Consider the following 20,475-nt stretch of genomic DNA (forward strand, 5'->3'; position numbering starts at 1 on the left):
GAAAATCTTAATTTAGCCTGAAAAAGAGTTTGTTGCTCTATAAAAAAAAAAGCCCTTTATAACGCTGGGACATCTTACTATCAATCAGTGATGAAGAACAAAAGGACAACCCAGGGTTTCTTTTTAGCACTGTAGTCAGGATAAGAGTCAGAACACTGAACCAAGCATTCCTGTAATATTAAACTGTCTATATTCTTCACAAATAAAATTCAAGAAAACACAAAAACACTCAGACAGCACAAGGGATAGCTCTTGTGTTTTCTAAAACTTTTTTTTAATTACAACACGCTGACGTCAGCCTTTTTTTTCCTTCTTTTTTTAATTGCAATATGATGATGTCTCCCCAGCAACATTATGATATCATAGGGTAATAGGTGATATTTAGTCAGACTCTTTCTCTCCAATTGATTTTTCTCTCTGGTTTCCTTCTTTGAAAATAAGTAGATTGACAGTCTGTCAGCATTACCTGTACATGGTGTTAATGTGCTGTGTTCAAGGCTGGGCTGTTCAACAATAATTAAAAAAGCCGAGAAGCCTGTTGGGTTATGTACAACAGGCCTTTAAGGTGGCTGGAATTAAACAATCACTTGACCGAACTGTCTTAGCTTAGGCCGATGTCCAACCTTTATTTTATCTCAGAATTTCTTGAAAAAGCAGTTGTAAAACAGATAACTGATAATCTGCAGAGAGGTTTAATTTAAGATTTCCAGTCAGGTTTCAAAATTCATCTCACTACACTAACAGGATTAGTGAAGGTTACTTATGGTCTTCTTGTGAACTCGTCTCTGTTCTTGTCCTGCTAGACCTCGTTCGATACCATTGAACATATTGTATTATTACAGAGATTAGAACATGCTGTGAGTGTTACTGTGCTGCATTGGTTTGAATCATATATATCTGACCGACTCCAATTGGTTCACGTAATTGGAGCGTCTTCTTCACACACAGGTTAATTATTGAGTTCCACAGGGTTCTGTGCTAGAACCACTTTTATGTACATTGTATAGGCTTCCTTTAGGCAGTACCATTTGAAGGCATAGCATAGATTTTCATTCATTTAGTTAAACTGCAGGAATGTCTTAAAGACATTAAGACCTGTGTCGATCTGTAGGACCAGCACCCCAATACAGCTCCGTCAAATTAATCCTAATCTCTGATCCCATGGATCTTACCCAGTAGGCAGTACAGAGCTTATGTGGAGCTGATGGGTGAGGGGACTTGCCCAATTCTAACTGCCTCAAAAGCTCTCCAGGTGTCTACCCTGCCTCCTCTCATGCGAAAAAACGGGAGTCTGAGTACCCTTGCAGGCCTGGCATCCAGTAGTCACACCTGTTAATGGCAGCTCCCCTCCAGATAGGTTCTCTTGGAAAATCATTGGTTTCATTTAGTGACTTGGGAAAGTCCCAGGGGTCTGTTACTTTTGTAAGGCTGAAGTGGCCTCTAAGAGCTATTTATATTAAAGCAGATTAATACTCGGGTTTTTACCTGTACTGTTTAACAAAGGGCTAAAAAGGTAATGTCCATAATGTAGACTTTTGTGATGCAGGATATTTTATTAAAGTAATTTAGAATCAGTAAAACAAAAGCAGAATCAAATAATACTAATAAAAACAAAATCAAATCACTTGAATTATACATATCTAATTAACCTACTCTGAGATAATGCTGACCTTGTTCTGATCTTTGTGAGGAAAAAGGTTAAGAGAATAAGTGCGCCTTGGCCTCCCGGCCTCCTCCCGGTGGGACATGCCCCTCATCCAGGACTCACCCAGGAGGCATCCTTGTCAGATGCCCAAATCACCTTAACTTGCTCCTTTCAGTGTGGCGGATCAGCGGCTCTATTCTGAGCCTGTCCCGGATGGCCGAACTTCTGACCCTGTCTTTAAAGGAGAGACCAGCCACCCTTCAGAGGAAGCTCATTTCTGCCGCTTGTATCCGCGATCTCGTTCTTTCGGTTACTACTCACAGCTCGTGACCATAGGTGAGGAAAAGGACGTAGATCGACAAGTAAATTGAGAGCTTTGCTTTTACACTCAGCTCTCTCTTCACCACAACAGGCCGGTAGAGCATCCCCATCATTGCAGCTACAGCACCAATCCATCTGTTGATCTTCCGCTCCCTTCTCCCTTCACTCGTGAACAAGACCCTGAGATATTTAAACTCCTCCACTTGGGACATCAGTTCGTCTCTGTCCCACAGTGGGTACTCCACCCTTTTCCGTGAATCGCTACCTTATCATGCTTCAGAGGTTTGTGTCCCAGGGATCCCAGGGGCTATGTTCTCAGGGGACTTTTGCCTCCTGTACGGTCTCCCATGGCAAATTGGTCCTGGGTGAAGGACCAGACATAGCGATAACAATCAGAGGAACAGTTCACCCTGACTGGGATAGGGTTACTGGGGCCCTGCCCTGGAGCTGGGCCCGTAGAGGGTGCCCAAGGGCGAGTGTCTGGTGGCCAGGCCTCAGTCCATGGGGCCTGTCTGGACACAACCTGAAAAAGGGACATGGGCCCATCCTTCTGTAGGCCCACCACCCACAGGAGGTGCTGTAGGGGTCTGGTGCAGTGTGTGTCAGGCGGTGGCCAGGAGCGGAGGCCCTGGCGGACCGATCCCCTGCTACCAAGACTAACAGTCTGTATCATTTTAAACATAAAAGGTTGAATGTTAAGACCTTTTTCCCTCTCTCAGATGTGATTAGAGGTAAGCCGGGGTGACTTCAAGCTCTCTCTGGCCCACTTATCTTGCCAACTGGATGATCATTTTCCCACTTCTAAGTTCAGATAAAACTGAGGTTATTGTCCTTATATAGCAAAATAAATATTACAAACATGGCATCTAACCAGATACTCACTCTGGATGGCATTACCTTGGCTGCTAGTATCACTTAGTAACACTGCGCAAATTAAACAAAAATATGTGGAACTGCTTTCTTGCATCTGTGTAATATCTCTAAACATCCTATCTCAGAGTGATGCTGAAAAACTAGTTGATGCATTTTATACTTCTAGGCTAGGCTAGTGAAATTCATTATTATCAAAATGTCCCCCCCGAAAAAACTCTGAAAAGCCTTCATTTGATCTGAAATGCTTGAGCAAGAATACTGACAGAGATTAGAAAAGAGAGAGCATATTTCTCCCAAACTGGCTTCTCCTCACTGGCTTCCTGTTAAATCCAGAATCTAATTAAAATCCTTCTCATCGCATAAAAGGTCTTCAATAATCAGGCCCCATTTTATCTTAAAAGATCTCATAGTACCATAACACCATAAGCGAGCTCTTTGCTCTTGGACTGCAGGCTAAACTTGTGGTTCCTAGAAAATTGAAAGCAGAATGGGAGCCAGAGCCTTCAGCTATAAAGCCCCTCTTCTGCTTCCAATTTGGATCACAACAATAGATAAACCTTCCTTTTTGATAAAGCAAGTAGGACTGGACCTGAATCCTTCCTTAGTTTTGTTGCAATAGGCCTAGTCTACTGGGGACTTCCCATGATGCACAGAGTATTTCTTATTCACTCACCTTTTTTCACTCGCTGTGTTTAGACGCCAGGCATTTAATCATGAGTTATTAATAATCTCTGGTTCTTTTTCGCGCTCTTTTTTCTTTTCTTTTTTTTTCTCTTCCCTTCAACCCCAACTGGCTGCAGCAGATGGCTGCCCCTCCCTGTACCTGGTTCTGCCAGTGATTTCTTCTTGCTAAAAGGGAGTTTTACCTTCCCACTGTTGCCAAATGCTTGCTTGTGGGGGCCATCTGAGTATTGTAGTTTTTTCTGTATTATTATAGGGTGTTTGCCTTGCAATATAAAGTGCCTTGAGGTGACTGTGATTTGCTACATAATACTAACTGCTCAAATCAGTTACGTCTTCAGTGATTAATGCATGTACACATTTTTAGCACGAACTCATGGTAGTAGGCACTATCAGGAGTTTAACAGGAAGCAGCCAGGCTGCTAATGATATAAAAATGACTGAGATATTGATTTTTGCGTTCATCGTTAACAGATGCTAAGATCTTAGCTTGCAGAGGCTGCAGTGTCACCACTGTCTGTGTTCATTGCTGCATTCTTCTCCTCTGTAAGAATTTAGATGCTTTTAATTTAAGGTTTTAAGGAACACATTTTGACCTTTTCTGGGGGATGCTGATTGGTGATTTCCTGCTGAAAAGTGTTTGCACCTGTTCCTTTGACCTACACCTATAAATTACAGATGGAAAGGACGCAGTGACATTTCCTCTTAACTTCCTCAGCAGCCGGAGTTACTTCCACTGCAGAGGAATCATGGCAGTGCATCAAACACTGTGCAACCTCTGCAGAAACCACAAACTGGAGCTGTTTGAAACCTGTGCAGTGCTGACTACTGCAGCTGGACTCCTCTTGTTGTTGTTAAAACACTGTGGAAAAGTGTAAGACAATGAGGCGGTGTCAGTACTTTTAAGTTTTACCCTCCTGAAGTTGGGAATCGGTGTATAAGAGTTACAAGTCTTCTTGTAACACAACTTTTCTACACAACTTTTCACCTAATGTAAATGTAAAGTCAGCCATTTGTCATCTGAGTTCTTGTTTTGTTTGTGACTACATCAATACAGCTGAGTCACAACTCACGAATCAGTGTAGGGCCTTTGATAGCCTTTGATATTTGTGACTCCCTGTTAAGGTAGAATGCATTTGACATATATAATCTGATTTCCAAAGGTCTCAGTGTTTCCCTGATAACCAACTCTATTTCTCCTCCCAGCTGTAATTGTGGCTGTTTGAAGGTTTTGCATAGTGTATGTTTCCTCCTCCATTTGTCACACATGGAGTTTACAGGTATATACTAAAGAACATTGTGTGTCTGTAAAATCTAAAAGAAAAAATGGAGGGAGATAAAGTGGTTACATTTTCAGCAACGTAACCTTCTTTTCTGTAGTTGTCTTTGTTCTTTCTGTAAATCACAAAGGTGATGATATTAACCATCATATCTGTGCTTCAGACTCTGTGTTCAGCAGTGGTCCAGGTGTATGGTGCTGAGAGGAGCTGTAACTGGGTGAAGAGGTGCTGTGGAGTGGTCTGCCTTGTCAAGGACAACCCTCAGAGATCCTACTTCATCAGAGTCTTTGACATCAAGGTGAGTGACACCAAACGGAAACAATCCAAAAGCTTTAAACACCGCAGAATAGTTGAAAGATGCATCTTAAATGATTATTTTCACATTTTTGGAATTTTCTTTTTCTTCTTTCTTCCTCTTTGCTTTCTGTCAGAAGAAAAACTGAAATATGAACCTGCTGCCAGTTAGCTTAGCAGTGGTTACAGCACTGGAAACAGGCAATCGGTGCATTTAATAGAATCTGCCTCTAATGTTCACAAACACTCATATCTTGTTTGTAAAAGAAATAAGAACACGGATTTAAAGGGGGTTACTTAGATTCCCAAAAAGTTGATTCTGTTTATCTGGACGTAGCGTTTTCAGTGGGAGAAACGTTTCCACACTCATCCAGGTGACTTCTTCAGTCTCAGCTGACTGCAGGTTTCCCCAATCTTATAAACAGTTCATTTGCACAATAACTGAAACTAGCACCACTGGCAAACAATGGGCTGTGAGGTCAGTTCCTTGATCATTAATATGCAAATTGTGATGACCACTGATCAACAAAAACAGCAATAACGCTGTTTGCCAGTGGTGCTAGTTTCAGTTATTGTGCAAATGAACTGTTTATAAGATTGGGGAAACCTGCAGTCAGCTGAGACTGAAGAAGTCACCTGGATGAGTGTGGAAACGTTTCTCCCACTGAAAACGCTACGTCCAGATAAACAGAATCAACTTTTTGGGATTTCCTCTCCTGGATGATTGAGCATGCATCAAGACTTTATTCAAGAATAGTGCTTGGAACAAAATTGTTTAGTTTTTTTTCTCAGTGCTTCTGTGGAGGGTTGTGGCCAGACTTTTCACATTTACTCTGTGTGTTCACTGACTTAATTAGAACAGCACTTTATATATGATGTACATTCAGTTGTACATCTCAAATGGATCAAAATGAATTATCAGATGTGTGGTTACTGCCTGAGGCGGATACAGGCTCTCAAAGTAATATCAGTGTGGACTTAAGCTGTATATATATCCATGTAGGGCTGGGCCATATTATACCGTTCATGGTAATGGTATAATGTTAGACAACGATAGGAAAATGAAATATCGCGATAGAATATGAGTAAAACGCGCATGCGCAGTGCCTTTGTTTTCATATGCACATGGCCGATTGTTGAGTGAAACAGATGAACCAGAATTGGTTTGTAAAAATGGTGCAACTTCAGTGATGTGGAACTGGTTTGGTGTTTGTCCGTCAGATACACGACAAAGCACATTTTTTTGCAGAACATGCAAACGGCCGTCGTTATTGTCGTATTTGTCGGACTAAGATGCTCTTAAATCTGGGAGTAATCTGGGTCCTAAACTCCGTATACTTCAGGTCAAACGAACACTGCAGCATCACTGAGAGTTAAAAACTGTCTAAATTCTTTCATCTTTAATAAAACGATCAGCATTGCTGCTTTACCAGGTGTAACTATGAAGTTTAACTTCCAGGCATCCATGAAAACAAAATTTATTACATTTAACGGAGTTAGAAGTTAGCAGGAAGCTAGCGGAAGTTAGCTCGCTAGTTACCTAAGCATGATATTGCATGTTCTGACTGAGAGATTTCTGAAAAAATTCAAACGTACAGCTCTGCTATCACGTCCAACATAAATGAAGACAGGAAACTAAACAGCAGTGACGTTTGTAGGGTTACTGATGTTGGGCTAGCTGGTATATAATGATGTGCTACCTGATCGCTAGCGACACAGCTATGTTAGCATAACATAAACAGTGAAGCTGGAGGACGAACACTAACACTTTTACACTTATAAAAGTTAACGTGAAGGTTCCTCATGGTTAGAGACAAATGCAATCGCATGGCAGGATGCTGTAAACGGACCAAACTTCAGTCAGGAGAACAACTGAGATAATCCATCCACAATACGAGGTTAGTCATTAATATACTGCAACAACATGGGAATAGAGCAGCTGCCAGAGAATTCAACATTAATGAATCAATGGTACAGAAGTGGAGGAAGCAAGAAGAATGAGTTTAATAAAGTTTGATTTATCTGACTGCTTTGTTTCGCTTAATGTGCCTTATAATCCCGTGCACCTTATGGTCCGAAAAATGCGTACTGCACACTGCAGTTTAATGTTGCAAAGCACCTCTTTTTAACTTCAGTGGATATTATACATGGTTATGCTCAGGATATATCAGCCCATTTCTACTGGAAATGCCTTTTGGTTAAACTTTCAGCAAGGAATTTGCATTTGCACCGTTACATTTTTATAAAGCTTTAATGTACATAAAAACCAGCTTCTTGTTTAAGTGAAAATAAATGGAAGGTTGTCTTTTTGCGCTAGTAATGTTGTGGAGTTGTATTTTGTCTCGCATCAATTATATCGTCAGTTATATCGTTATCGCAAATTTTCAAATATATATCGTGATAAATATTTTTGGCCATATCGCCCTGCTCTATATGCATGTATATATTTATTTTCTCTTTCTAATGGGAAAAAACACTGCTCACTTATCAGAATCAAGGAATGCTGAATTATGACAAGAAGGACAGTCATGATTATTTTGGTCAGGTTTTATTTCAGAAGTATAAGATTGCATTAAGCTAACAAACCATCTGTTGATTGAACTAGATGTGACAGGAGAGAGGAGGGTCTGACTGTTACCATCCCTGTTACATTCACGTTTAGCCATGAATGTAACAGGGATAATCTGCCTTTCTGAAACACTGTATGACCAGTCAGTACTATTCAGTATGACCCAAAATAAGTGACTGATAAACTCGTTATCTTTACTCATTAACTCAGCGGAAAGTATTTTTCAGAGTGTATTTGCAGCCAGAAGTATTGTCTCCTCGTGGCCATTAAATAGAATTCAGGTTTAAGCTATTTTGCTTCACTTTTCAGATCTGTAAACTATGTTTATTTTTTATACTGTTTGTGGACCAGACGAGTAGGTATTGATCACCGAGGGTGGTCTGTGGGTGCAGGTGACGGCAGACTTGCATCTCAGATGACCTGTATTATAACTATAGGTAGTGCGATGGCAGGGCCAATAATAAACCCAGCACCTCAGTCCCATGGACTGAGTAACAGAAACTAGGAAATGCTGAGACACCTGCAGAAAAGGCACCTTGAAGCAATTGTTGTTGTGATTTGGCACCATATAAATAAAATTGATTTGAAAAACCTTTTTGTAACTTTTACTTCCTCTAGTCAGTGCTCGTTGACCAAAAGTACTCTTCCGTCATCTCGGCTGGAGCTGAAGTAAACGTACTGATATGAAAAAAGGCGTTGCGTTTAATTTATTACACAACATAAAATACAAGTCCGTCCATTCGCTTTCGCTTATCCTTTTCGGGATCGTGGGGGGGCGCAGGAGCCTATCCCAGCTGTCATAGGGTGAGAGGCAGGGCTCAAGTTTTATGCTTAAAAATTATAAGTAATTGTTTTATCATATTTAAATTGTTTGATTGTGTTCAAAGCCAAATTTTTAATTGAATTTCTAATTAACGGCCCAGCCCTATTTGTAGATAGAAAATGCATGCTGCAAATATTTGGCAGTTTCTTGTTGGTTGTGTTGTTGGTGATTTTTTTTTTTTTTTTTTTTTCATTTAACTAAGTGGAGGTGAGCTCCTTATGGAGGTGTGTTCAAGGATACCAAAATGCATCATTGTCTTCCAGAAGACATTTAATTTCTTGAACAAGCAGCCAGCTCTTAAATCTCTCTTTGGGTTGTTGGGAGTATGAATTTAAGTTGTAGAGGATTAGAAGTCAGATTTTTTTTCTGAACTTTTTTTTTTTCTGTAGGAAGGGAAAATGATGTTCGAACAGGAACTCTACCACAACTTCTTCATCAGCAACTCCAGACCCTACTTCATTACATTTGCAGGAGATGTAAGTGTTTGTTTTCTTTTGACTTCTTCAAGACTTGAATGTCTACAGCAGATGATTAGTCTTCCTGTTTTTAGAGTCTATTCTCACCAAGAATTTTATCAGCATAAAATAAGGCTGTGTGGTTCTTTCATATTTCCAAATATCAGTTGTCAGGCTTGTCTTTATCCACCTACAGTGTATTACGATTTAATGTTGCACAGTTTTTCTGTTCTTCAGAGAAAGCTGTTAGAATCACATTTCACCCTTTCTCTTTCTTTCAGACATGTCAGATTGGCTTGAACTTCGCCAGCGAAGAAGAAGCCAAACGATTCAGAGCCACCATTGATGACTTGCTCAACCGACGACAGCGGAAAATAGGTGAACTTTAATGTATCAGTTTGTCTTTGTGTTCTTCCTCAATTGGTTTAACCTTTCACAACTTTTATTGGAGAACACACCTTATCTTTTGCTCACTCAGCCTGAATGCGGCTCAGAAGTCACTGCCTTAAAGGCAGGTTTGGGGCTGACTTAGAGTTTGGCACACTGTTAGAAAAGGGAGGGGAGGTAGTTAAAAGTGCAGGATTGTTTAGTGGTGAAAGTAAAAACAGCTCTACTTTGAGCTGTGAATAGCACTGACTCTCCGGACACTAGCAGTGGAAGGCTTGTAGAGGACTGATCCTCACCAAAAGTATTTCTCGGAAGAAAAAAAAAATCACCTCTCATATCAGTCATCAAGCTGTGGTTTCCACTGACAGGTTTGGTTTGGGACTGTGTTTTTGTTTGTTTCTGTGGGGTTTTGTTCCCCTATTTCTATTTTTTCTTTCGCTTCGCTGCTGTGTGCTCCATCTCTTTCTCTCTGCTGCTGTAAAGCTGTCAGTCTTTCTCAGTAGAGTAAATGTCTCTGCTGTGAGGCTCCTCTGACTTCGCTTCAGCTCCTTCCAGCATGTTGGCCTTTTGAAGTGCACCTCTCAAACTGTGACGATGACTGAGGGTTCAAAGGCTCACGGGGCTGGCACAGCTGGCAGGACGCTGTATGGCAAACACAGTTGAGCTTTCAAATATTTTGCTTCTCTTCTTTTTCTGCTCAGGCCAAGAATAACCTGACTGCTCTATTAAAATGCTTTTTCATATGTGAAGCAGCATTTCTGCAGCTTAGGGCTTTAACAGAACTAACTGAACCTAAAAAGCACTTTTCTGACTCTTTTTTTTTTTTTTTTTTCTCACTAAAACCTCTTAATAAGTTCCGCTTCATACATTCTAAAGATTGCTGACTCGTGATTACTTTTCTGAAACCATAATTCTGTTAATTTTTCTTTTGCAGAGAAAAGAGGCGACCCTAAAAATGGTATGTTAAACTCTTAATAAGTTTTGCTTACGTAGGCTCTTAACTTTAGTTAATTTTGTAAAAATAATTTTTCTCATTCAGGCTTTAAAAAATTCAATAACAAGTACATAGAAATGAATAAAATGAGGATGTCATTCATCCCCTGAAGTAAAAAAAAAACCCAAAGAAATACAGCAAGATGCAACATGTGGAGAAATGGCAAAGTAAACGCTTCAGTTATCCAAGGATTCAATAGAGGATTGATAGAAATATGCTAAAACTGTAGCATATGAAGCACTGAATAACCAAGAATATAGGCACTCAATCATTTCCAATATTAGCAGGTTACTATTCTAAATAAATGAATTCTAAGAATCTAAGCCAGGACTGCAGTAATTATCTGTGCGCAAATACATGTTGAGCTTTTAGTTTCTTGGTTCAGTTTTCATGTAATCCCTTTTGCTACATTGAATTAAATGGTGGTTTGACAGGTCTTTCTGTAAATACACCTCCTAAACATTAGTAACACTTAGATTTCAGAAACTGCCGTTTCGTACATATAGATCATCTGCTTATAAACCACCAAATATGCCCAACAAATGCACCCGATTGCTACTATTGACCTTCTATTTTTTGTTTTGTTTTGTTCTTTGTGTGTGTATTTTGAAAATTACTGAGTAAATTAGCAGTTGGAATATCTGTTTGAACTTGCTTGTGTGGGTTTTGATGGTTACAGTGGAGAGACCATTAAATGAAAGCTGTTAAACACATGAACTTCAGACAGTTTTGATGGCGATTGGTAAGGAATCCATTGACTTTGTACTAGGATATAGAATAAGAACCAGCTGATGTCCAGTTCAGCTAGTTATTTCTAGAACAGTTCAGAGCTGCAGTGGCTGTAGGAGTGGCTGTAGCTCAGGTGGTAGAGCAGGTCACATACTAACGGGGAAGGTTGGTGGTTGCATGCCAGATATCCTTGGGCAACATATTATCATCCATCGGAGTCTGAATGCACTTGAATGTTAGATTGTGCAATGGGTGTAAATTTGTGAATGGGTGAGTGAGGCTAGTTGTGTAAAACACTTTAAGTGCTCAAAGTAGAAAAGCGCTATATATGAACCAGTCCATTTCCCATTATCCAGTGTTTAAGAGCAGTGTTGATCAAACTGGCAAACACTGGTCTTGTAGAAGGACCTCCTTGTATGACCGCATAGGCGAGACAGTGATGACAACAGCGTTCGTCCTACAGAACGTGTGTGTGTGTTAGTGTGTGTGTGTGTTTGAGAAATGCCATTAGACTGTTTCCTAACACATTGGCAGCATTGTTTCACAGTCTGGCTCTCACACTGACAGAGTGAAGCAGGTTAAATCTGGTTTATGGAGAAACCTTTCTGTGCCGTATGTAGACCACACGCTTTCTGTTGTTCTCTTTAAACCCTCTGGTGTGGGTTTTAATACTTCATACAAAAGCCTTTGTTGGTGATAACATCTTCAAGTATGGAGAAACTAGTCATATGTATTGCTCAGGTCTGATTTTGGCCCCGTTCTTCCCCACAAACAGTCCTGAAGGTTCTGTGGGCCCCGTCTATAAACTCTGAGCTTTAGTGCTTTCCAGTGATTTTCAACTGGATTTAGGTCAGATGATTGGCTGGGCCGTTCTAGCAACTTGAATTTCTTTCTTTCTGTGTGTTTGGAATCATTGTCTTGCTGAGACATCCACACTCATTTCATCTTCATCATTCTGGTAGATGGCAGCAGGTTTTTATCAAGAATGTCTCTGTACATTTTCCATTCATCCTTCCTTCAGTTACATGAAGCATGCTAGTGCCATATGCTGAAAATCAGCCCCACACCATGATGTTCCCACCTCCAAACTTCACTGTTGGTATTGTGTTTTTGCAGTGCCTTTGACCTTTGACCTTGTCTAAATGTTGTTCTGCGCTTCAACATGCTTTTTCTTCAGCTGTGGAGCCTTGCATGGTGAGCGTGCATACAGGCCACGGTGGTTGAGTGCATTACTGATTGTTATGTGTGTATTGTACCTGCTAATGCCAGGACTTCTTATTAATAATTATGTATTACATCAGTTTAAAATATTTATTAAACTTCATTCATGTTTTGTGAATTTTTTTCAAAATAGAAATTAGCACGTTCTTCATTTTTGTTCATCTAAATGATTAGGTTGGATATTGGTTAAAGATGGCTGCTTTTGAGTCCTTGATTTAATTAAGAAGCTGTAAAATGTGGTTATCAGTGTGGATGGATATTTGATGTTAGTTTTTAGAATTTTATAAATGATTAATCCTTTGTATTTTCTTTTCAGTCAGTACTATTAAAGTACTTATTTTGATATCAAAGCAAAAGTACCTCAACAGCTCTGTTTGAAGGCAGGGAAACAAGCACCTCCCCCATCCCACCCGAGTCCTTAGGCTGCTGATGAGGTAGACCTGTTGGTCTAGTTGTAGAAGTCCAGAATTCTTGGGGAGTGTGGTGGGGGTGCAACCAGGGATTCAGACATAGATTACTAGTGGATTAGTGGCTGTGTCAGATGTTACTTCAGTTTGTGGAGATTACAAGGAATTTCCACACTGTATGGCTTGCACCAACAACATGGACAGTTCATTGTGCACATTAAAAAAAGAATATATCATGAATGCTCAGTGCAGACAGATGAAACCACACAGTTTGTGGCAGCCTTCTGTCATATCGGTACATGGGGTTATAGCAAGGCATGTTGATGGCACTGTAGGAGTGTCAAAAAGGGTCGCTTGCTTGGATTATTTTCCTAGAGTTAAGAGCAAACCAGCATTTCATGGAATTTAGTTTCAGTTCCCTCAGACAGGCGTTAAGCCTTTAAAATATATATATTTGTGTAAATAAGGGTGGGTGATCTTTATCCTTCAACCTCAGGTCCTCTACCAGAGGTCTGGGATCTTGAGGGTCCTGCGCAGCATCTTTGCTGTTCCTAGGACTGCACTCTTCTGGACAGAGGTCTCGAATGTTGTTCCTGGGATCTGCTGGAGTCACTCGCCTAGCTTGGGAGTCACCGCACGTAGTGCTCCGATTACCAATGGGACCACCGTTACCTTCACTCTTTGCATTTTCTTGAGTTCTTCTCTGAGCCCTTGGTACTTATGTTCCTTCTTCTTGATGTTGCTTTCATTCGGTATCACTACAGCCGTATTCCTCTGCTTGTCCACCACTACTATGTCCGGTTGGTTAGCCACCACTATTTTGTCCGTCTGTATCTGGAATTCCCACAGGATCTTAGCTCAGCCATCCTCCACCACCATAAGGGGGGTTCCCATTTTGACCTTGTGATTTCCAGGCCATACTCAGCACAGATGTTTCTGTATGCTATGTCGGCCACTTGGTTATGGCGTTCCATGTATGCCCTGCCTGCTAGCATCTTGCACCCTGCTGTTATGTGCTGGATTGTCTCAGGGGCATCTGTGCACAGCCTGCACCCAGTTTCTATGGATCTTGTACTTGGAGCTTGTTCCTGTGCTGCCATGATTAGTGCTGCAGCTGTCAAGAGGTGCTGTGCTAGGTTTAAATCTCTCACAATGGATGTCCCTTTATGTTTTTGCACTGTCCTAATACTGAACTCATGATGTCAAGATGCATACAAATATGTACACACAAACTCATTTACTCGCACATAAACACATTTCATTCCAATGTTGACCCTGTGCTAACTTGCATATGACAAATAAAAACTAAAACAGTGACACCACAACACTACCAATGTTTTGATGAGTTCTTCTTGTCCTTAGCGGGCGACCAGCGGCGGTGGTCTGCCACGCAACCAGTACGCTGCTGTAGGTGCCGCAGGTTCTCTTGCTTGATCAACGATTATCTTCCACGCTTTTCGATCTAAGGCGATGGTTCTTGCCTGCTCGAGGTCAAGTCGAAGGGCCTTCAAATCATCCTGGATTTGTTTAATCCATGTCTTCTTTGGTGCATTTCGATGCACCCTCCAATCGGTGGGGCGGGTCAAGCAGAGTAGGCCATGGGGGTAGCGGCTTGGGTCCATTCGACAAATGTGGCCAAACCAACGGAGTCGGTGGCGCTGGATTAGGTCGCTGATCGTCAGTTGGCTGCCGCAGCTGGTTAGGATGGTGTCATTCGAATGACTGTCGTGAAGGGAAACGCCGAGAATGCATCTAAGGCAACGCATTTGGAAAACTTCGAGCTTGCTCAGGTCGTGTTTGAGCATTGTCCACGTCTCTGCGCCGTAAAGTAGAATGGGCAGGATCAGGGTTCGGTAAAGGCAGATCTTTGTCGCCAATGAGATGTTGTTCTTCTTCCAGACGCACCAGCGCAGGGAAGCAAATGCTGCCGCCGCCTGCCCAATTCTGGAGCGTATCTCCACTGATGATGCCACTTTCTTCTCCTCGACGAGGGACCCCAGATATTGAAATTGTTGGACTTGTTTGATCTGCACACCATCGAGGTGGACGATCGTTGGTGAGCCGTCGGTGGTCAGGACTTTGGTCTTCTCGGCGTTAACCTTGAGGCCGTAGAGTTTGGAGTGCCGGGAAATGTCATAGAGGATGTGAGTTGCCTCGGTGTCGTCTTCGGCAAAAATGGCGCTATCGTCAGCGAACATTAGATCGGTGATAAATCGATCGGTCGAGGCTTGGACTCCGCGGCGGCCCTCGAATGCTTTGCGCATTATCGCATCGATGACGATGTTGAACAACAGCGGTGACACCACATCGCCCTGCCGGGCCCCTGTCATGATGGGGAATTCTTCGGACACTTCGTCATGAATGCGTACCTGGCTGGTCGAGCCATCGTAGGCGGTTTGTAGTAGTTCGATGAAGATCATCGAGCTACTTCTGATGAGTTGGCGATACTCATCTGTATCATCAGCATATATCATCAGTACTTATCACACTCACTCTGTATTTTGTGTCTCTCTCTCTCTCACACACACACACACACACACACACACACACACACACACACACACACACACACACAAAGATACTTTTTGGCTGAATATGTGACAATAAAAATCTGAGTTGTTAAAAATCATTAAAAAAATTATAGTGGTTGTTACTTTTTCAACTCTTTCTGCTAACTTCCTCCACATGCACAGGCCCAACTCTGCATGTGGCCACAGTAGACATAAAGAACCCGGAGATCAACAATGTCCGATTCCACAACTCCCACAGCCATCAACAGCCATATCACATCAACAACATGCTGAGCCACAGCGGCCTGAGCCGGAAGGACAAGAAAACCAAAGGCAAGAAGAAGAAGCTGACGAAGGCCGATATCGGCACGCCGAGCAACTTCCAGTGAGTCCGAGTCACACCACACAGTGTACTGAGTGCTCCAGTGCTGAGCAAATAGGACTTTTTTTTAATTTATTGAACCAAATCAAATGTCTAAAATAATGAACATATTTTATCATGTAGTTAAACTTTTTCATCTGTTGATGGAGAAAATTACTTATTATTAATATTTATTATTGCACAATCAAATTTTGACAGTTTAGTAACTGCAGTTCTTCCATATGGGCAAGCTGCTCTTGTGGCCATTCTGCTCTCTTAAGGCCTTTTGTCTTGTGGCCAAACAGATTTCAACTGCAGTATCCTAGATTTAACCTGGCAACAGTAGTCCTAGTTCTGCTGTGGAGATCTGCTGTGAGTGGGAGAGCAGAACAAGGACCACCAGCTGCAGTCTAAGTTGGTGTGGTTGAAAATTGTCTACGAGATGTAGCTGATTATTTCTCTGTTGTTTACTGTCACAAGGGTAGGGGTTTAAAAACGTGGTCCCTTTAGCACATGTGCATATATATCCTCACATATGCACACATACCACGCTGTGAAACCCACAAATATGACCTAATTCACACCTCCAGCTCATAGTTGATCTCCAGAGTAGGGCTGTTCGATATAACGATATATATCGGCTGACGATATAAAAACGTCTATCGTTTCATTTTACACTATCGTTTGTTTTGTGGTGTCGCAAAATAAACTGTTTACGGCAATATTTTCTCATCATTTTGATGGTCACTGTAGTGGCTATATTAATTTCTTAAAGTTCTCTCTTTCTCTTATATTTAATATAACCACACTACAGACGGACAAGTGCCTGTTTTTATGCGTTGTCGTTAGCAACAACGACGGTAAAACCACCGCGTGTCTGCTTGTTTATTTTCCACATAAACCTTTCAGAATAAAGCTCAAGATCCTGTTGAGACCTTTCAAAATAAACTGAATGACGTGAAAGAGTATGCAGAGTGTTTATGGATGAGAAGCAAAAAAGAGCCGTCAGGTGCTAGAAAACAAACCTTAGACTCAAACGTTAGAACAGGCTTTTCCCCGCAGCACGCCGTGTAATAAATACTTACAAAGAAAACTGCGGCCTTTACAACTTATGTCTAAAAATGTATCGATTCATCCATTGGTTAAAACACTCGACTCCAGCTACATGACGCCCAGCTGGAAACACTTCCCACAAGTCGAGCTGCCCGAGATTCACAGAATTTACAAAAAATTTTAAATTTTTGTGATTTATATATTTATTGGGACGATAGATGTCTTATATCGGGATATGAGATTTTGGTCATATCGCACAGCCCTACTCCAGAGTGGGAAGACTACTATTCCCAGCTGCAGGTAATCATGATAGAGTTGTAGCTCACCCAGCCAAAAGATTTTCTGTGAAAGCAGCTGAATCAAGGTCACCATAACAGTGACCAGTGGATTGTGTCAGGTTACATTTCACCGCGTGTTATATTTGTATAACTATGCATGTGACGAATAAAGAATCTTGTATCAAGCTTGCTGATTGGAAAACACAAGATTAGAAAGGCTGGTGTTAGCTGGTAGGCAGAGACTGAACAGCAGAAAAGCAAAAGTCTGCTTTACACACCCTAAAACTTGAAACACAATGACAAATGATAAAGTTTTTGGACTGTGGTGTCTGTACAGTCTGATCTAGCAATGATAGGCTCCTTTGTGGCAACAGTGAACATGTTACATTAACGTCTGAGAGCCTTCAATGGCCACATTATGCAGTGTGTGCATTCACTGTGTATCATGTGCACATGCTAACCAGCTGATGTTCTTCTGTGTACTTACATACGCGTGTTTGCATGATCTCACTACACATCTGTCTTCTTCAGGCACATTGGTCATGTGGGCTGGGATCCAAACACAGGTTTTGATGTGAGTACCCCCCTTTATATATACACACACACAAGCAAGCACAGTAGTGACTTGTGTGGTGGCTGCTTGATGAAATCGCACAAATTTGGCTCTTGTTGCTTCCTGCTCTGCATCTGAGAACCTGCACAGAAGGAATTTGGAGATTTTCTGTCAGGTCAAAAAAACATCTGTAGGTTACATCTTTGTAACGCTGACTCTGTGGGCAATAATGTAGCTGTCACGCTGTCTTCCGCTTTCCTTGTACTGGCAACATTTACTGTGTGTTACTGGATCATTTATGATACATTACTATATGACTTGCAATTAATTAAAACGTACTTGTTTAAAGCTTTATGTGTCTACTTTACAGACCCAAAATGTATAAGGATGATGGATTCAGACTTGATTAGGCCCAGATCAGTCATGTCCCTGCAAGCCCCATTCAGATACATTTTGGATCCATTCACAGTTACTTATTGTCCCGACAAGATCAGGATACACTTTTAGAAATTGCTCAACCTTCCAAAATTATACAGAAATATCTAAAATGTAGTTGACCAACATGTAGATCGCTCTCTAAAGGCTTCTGGCATTGTTTTTAGTTAAATTTAGTATTTAAATTTAGTTTTGTGTTTTTGTTTTTTTTAGCTTACCGTATTTTCACGACCATAAGGCGCACTTAAAAGTCTTAGATTTTCTTCAAAAAGTGCGGCGCGCCCTATGTGTTGTAAGGAGGACGTAGTAGAGAACACCATGAGAACGTTAAAGGGTGAAGTGTGGGCGTTGATCGTATATACCGGGACAATCGCACATACCTGTATAAAAGAACAGGTATGTGCATTATGCAGGACATCGTTGTTTTAACAACCCTGAAAATGGCAAAGAGACACGCTTACGAAGCACAGTTTAAACTGAAGGCCATCAGCTACGCGGAGGAACATGGAAATCGAGCAGCGGCGAGAGAATTTAAGATTAACGAATCGATGGTTCGCAAATGGAGGAAGCTGGAAAACAAGCTCCGGCAGGTCAAGAAAACGCAGCTGAGTTTCCGCGGACATAAGGCGAGGTGGCCCGAGTTGGAGGAAAGACTCGAGCGGTGGATCATCGAGCAAAGAGCGAGCGGGAGAAGCGTTTCGACGGTCACCATTCGGCTAAAAGCAGTTTCACTAGCTGAAGAGATGAACATTGAACATTTCCAAGGAGGTCCGTCTTGGTGCTTTCGTTTTATGAAACGGTGCCATTTTCCCATCCGGACCAGGACTACGGTAGCGCAGCAACTTCCAGCGGATTATAAGGAAAAGCTGGCCATCTTCCGCTCCTACTGCAGCAAACACATCGGCGACAAAAACATCCAGCCCAGCCACATCACAAACATGGACGAGGTCCCGCTCACTTTTGACATCCCGGTGAGTCACACTGTGGAGAAGAAGGGGACCAGCACGGTAGCGTGCCCATCTCACAGCCGATGTGAAAAAACTTGTGAAGCAAATGAACTGTGAGCTTGCTGTCATTCCGGGAGGCCTGACAAAGGAACTCCAACCGCTGGACATCGGTGTGAACCGCCCGTTCAAAGTAAGGCTGCGAGCGGCCTGGGAGCGATGGATGACTGGTGGAGACCACAGTTTCACCAAGAGTGGAAGGCAGCGCCGGGCGAGTTACGCCACAATTTGCCAATGGATTGTAGATGCTTGGGCTAACATGTCTGCTGGCACTGTTGTTCGAGCTTTCGCAAAAGCCGGCATCGTTTCCGAGGAGCCGCACGGCACGGAAAGTGACTCTGACAGTGAAGAAAGTGAACTTGGCATGTTTGATGGAGATTTAGCGCAGCTGTTCAATTCAGACACAGAGGATGAGGACTTTGATGGGTTTGATTGATGATAAAAATGTGAGTACCAAACTTTGTTTTGCTCCTGCTTTATTTTTAAATACGCACACTTGTATGCTTGTGTGTTGTTGATGATGACGATTATTGGTAATAAAAATGTGAGTACCAAACTTTGTTTTGCTCCTGCTTTATTTTTAAATATGCACACTTGTATGCTTGTGTGTTGTTGATGATGACGATTACTGGCAATAGAAATGTGAGTAAGGTACTGAATTCAGGTTTGCTCCCGCTTTATTTTTAAATATGCATACGGTACTTGTATGCGCCCTATGGTCCAGTGCGCCTTATGTGTGTGTTAAATACAGTAAGGGCACACATAACTGAGACTGCGCCTTTTAGCACAGTGCCCTTATGGTCGTGAAAATACGGTAATGTAAAACTGTTACTGTTAGCAACAGTTAAACACCTCTCCTGTTGCTGTAAGAGAGCCATCATGTGTCAGTGAAGTCTGATAATAGACAAAATTATACAAAGTTCCACTGAGCAACATTAAAGTATTTTTATCCAAAATTATTAACAAGTAAAGACTGTTTCTGTTGTTTTCACATTCAGTTGTTATCAGAAGCTTGCATACACTCAACATGGGCGCGAATGTTTTGGTAATTTTGGGCTTTTAATGGTTTCTTTGAAGTGTTTTTCCAAGTTGGAATGAATGTACAGCATATAACCTTAATGATTTTAAAAAAGATGCAGATGTTGGAGTTTATTTTGGGTTTTCTCTAATCCAGACCTGTGTCAGTTATCTTCTCTCCAGCTGATCATATCATATGAGTTACAGAAATCACATTTTGTCTAAAGATTTCTGAAGAAATAGACCAATGTGTTAAAAATGGCTCACAGCAGTTATACTGCAGATCAGGCTGTGCGCAGGAAATGAATCGTACTAACAAAAAACTCAGTTGCTGCTAAAACATCTATTTTAGTAGCATCCTTTAAACAAAACCTGTAAGGTTAGTATAATCTTTAAAGCTTCGATAAATGTTTCTAATGCACAGAAGCATAAGAAAAATAAAAATACCTGATTGGATACCAGGAATCAGGGTACAGCCAGTGTGCATTTCCTGCTGCTCACCACAAGGTGTCACACGGCACTTTGAGCGTCAGTCTGAGCTCCTGCACTGCGGACAAATTAAACACTCATCAGACCTAGAACATG

At 41.5% G+C, this 20,475-nt stretch overlaps 1 protein-coding gene across 2 annotated transcripts in view; it reads left to right on the forward strand.

The window, feature by feature from the left end:
* Positions 1-20,475, forward strand: part of LOC147325236 (actin nucleation-promoting factor WASL-like) — a 28,810-nt gene that overhangs the window by 1,305 nt on the left and 7,030 nt on the right. Inside the window, exons 2-7 of one of the 2 annotated variants that reach the window (XM_086299650.1) lie at positions 4,964-5,098; positions 8,876-8,962; positions 9,223-9,319; positions 10,263-10,286; positions 15,373-15,574; positions 17,413-17,455. In XM_086299650.1, coding sequence (XP_086155776.1) covers positions 4,964-5,098; positions 8,876-8,962; positions 9,223-9,319; positions 10,263-10,286; positions 15,373-15,574; positions 17,413-17,455 — 588 coding nt within the window. The remainder of the gene's footprint in view (positions 1-4,963; positions 5,099-8,875; positions 8,963-9,222; positions 9,320-10,262; positions 10,287-15,372; positions 15,575-17,412; positions 17,456-20,475) is intronic. The other variant, XM_086299651.1, reaches the window with a different exon arrangement.

The sequence above is a fragment of the Aulonocara sp. 'chitande type north' Nkhata Bay genome, linkage group LG7 (genome assembly GCF_057382095.1).
Source record: "Aulonocara sp. 'chitande type north' Nkhata Bay isolate Kocher_YH1m ecotype deep benthic linkage group LG7, A_spYH_male_GT1.1, whole genome shotgun sequence".
Lineage (NCBI taxonomy): Eukaryota > Metazoa > Chordata > Actinopteri > Cichliformes > Cichlidae > Aulonocara > Aulonocara sp. 'chitande type north' Nkhata Bay.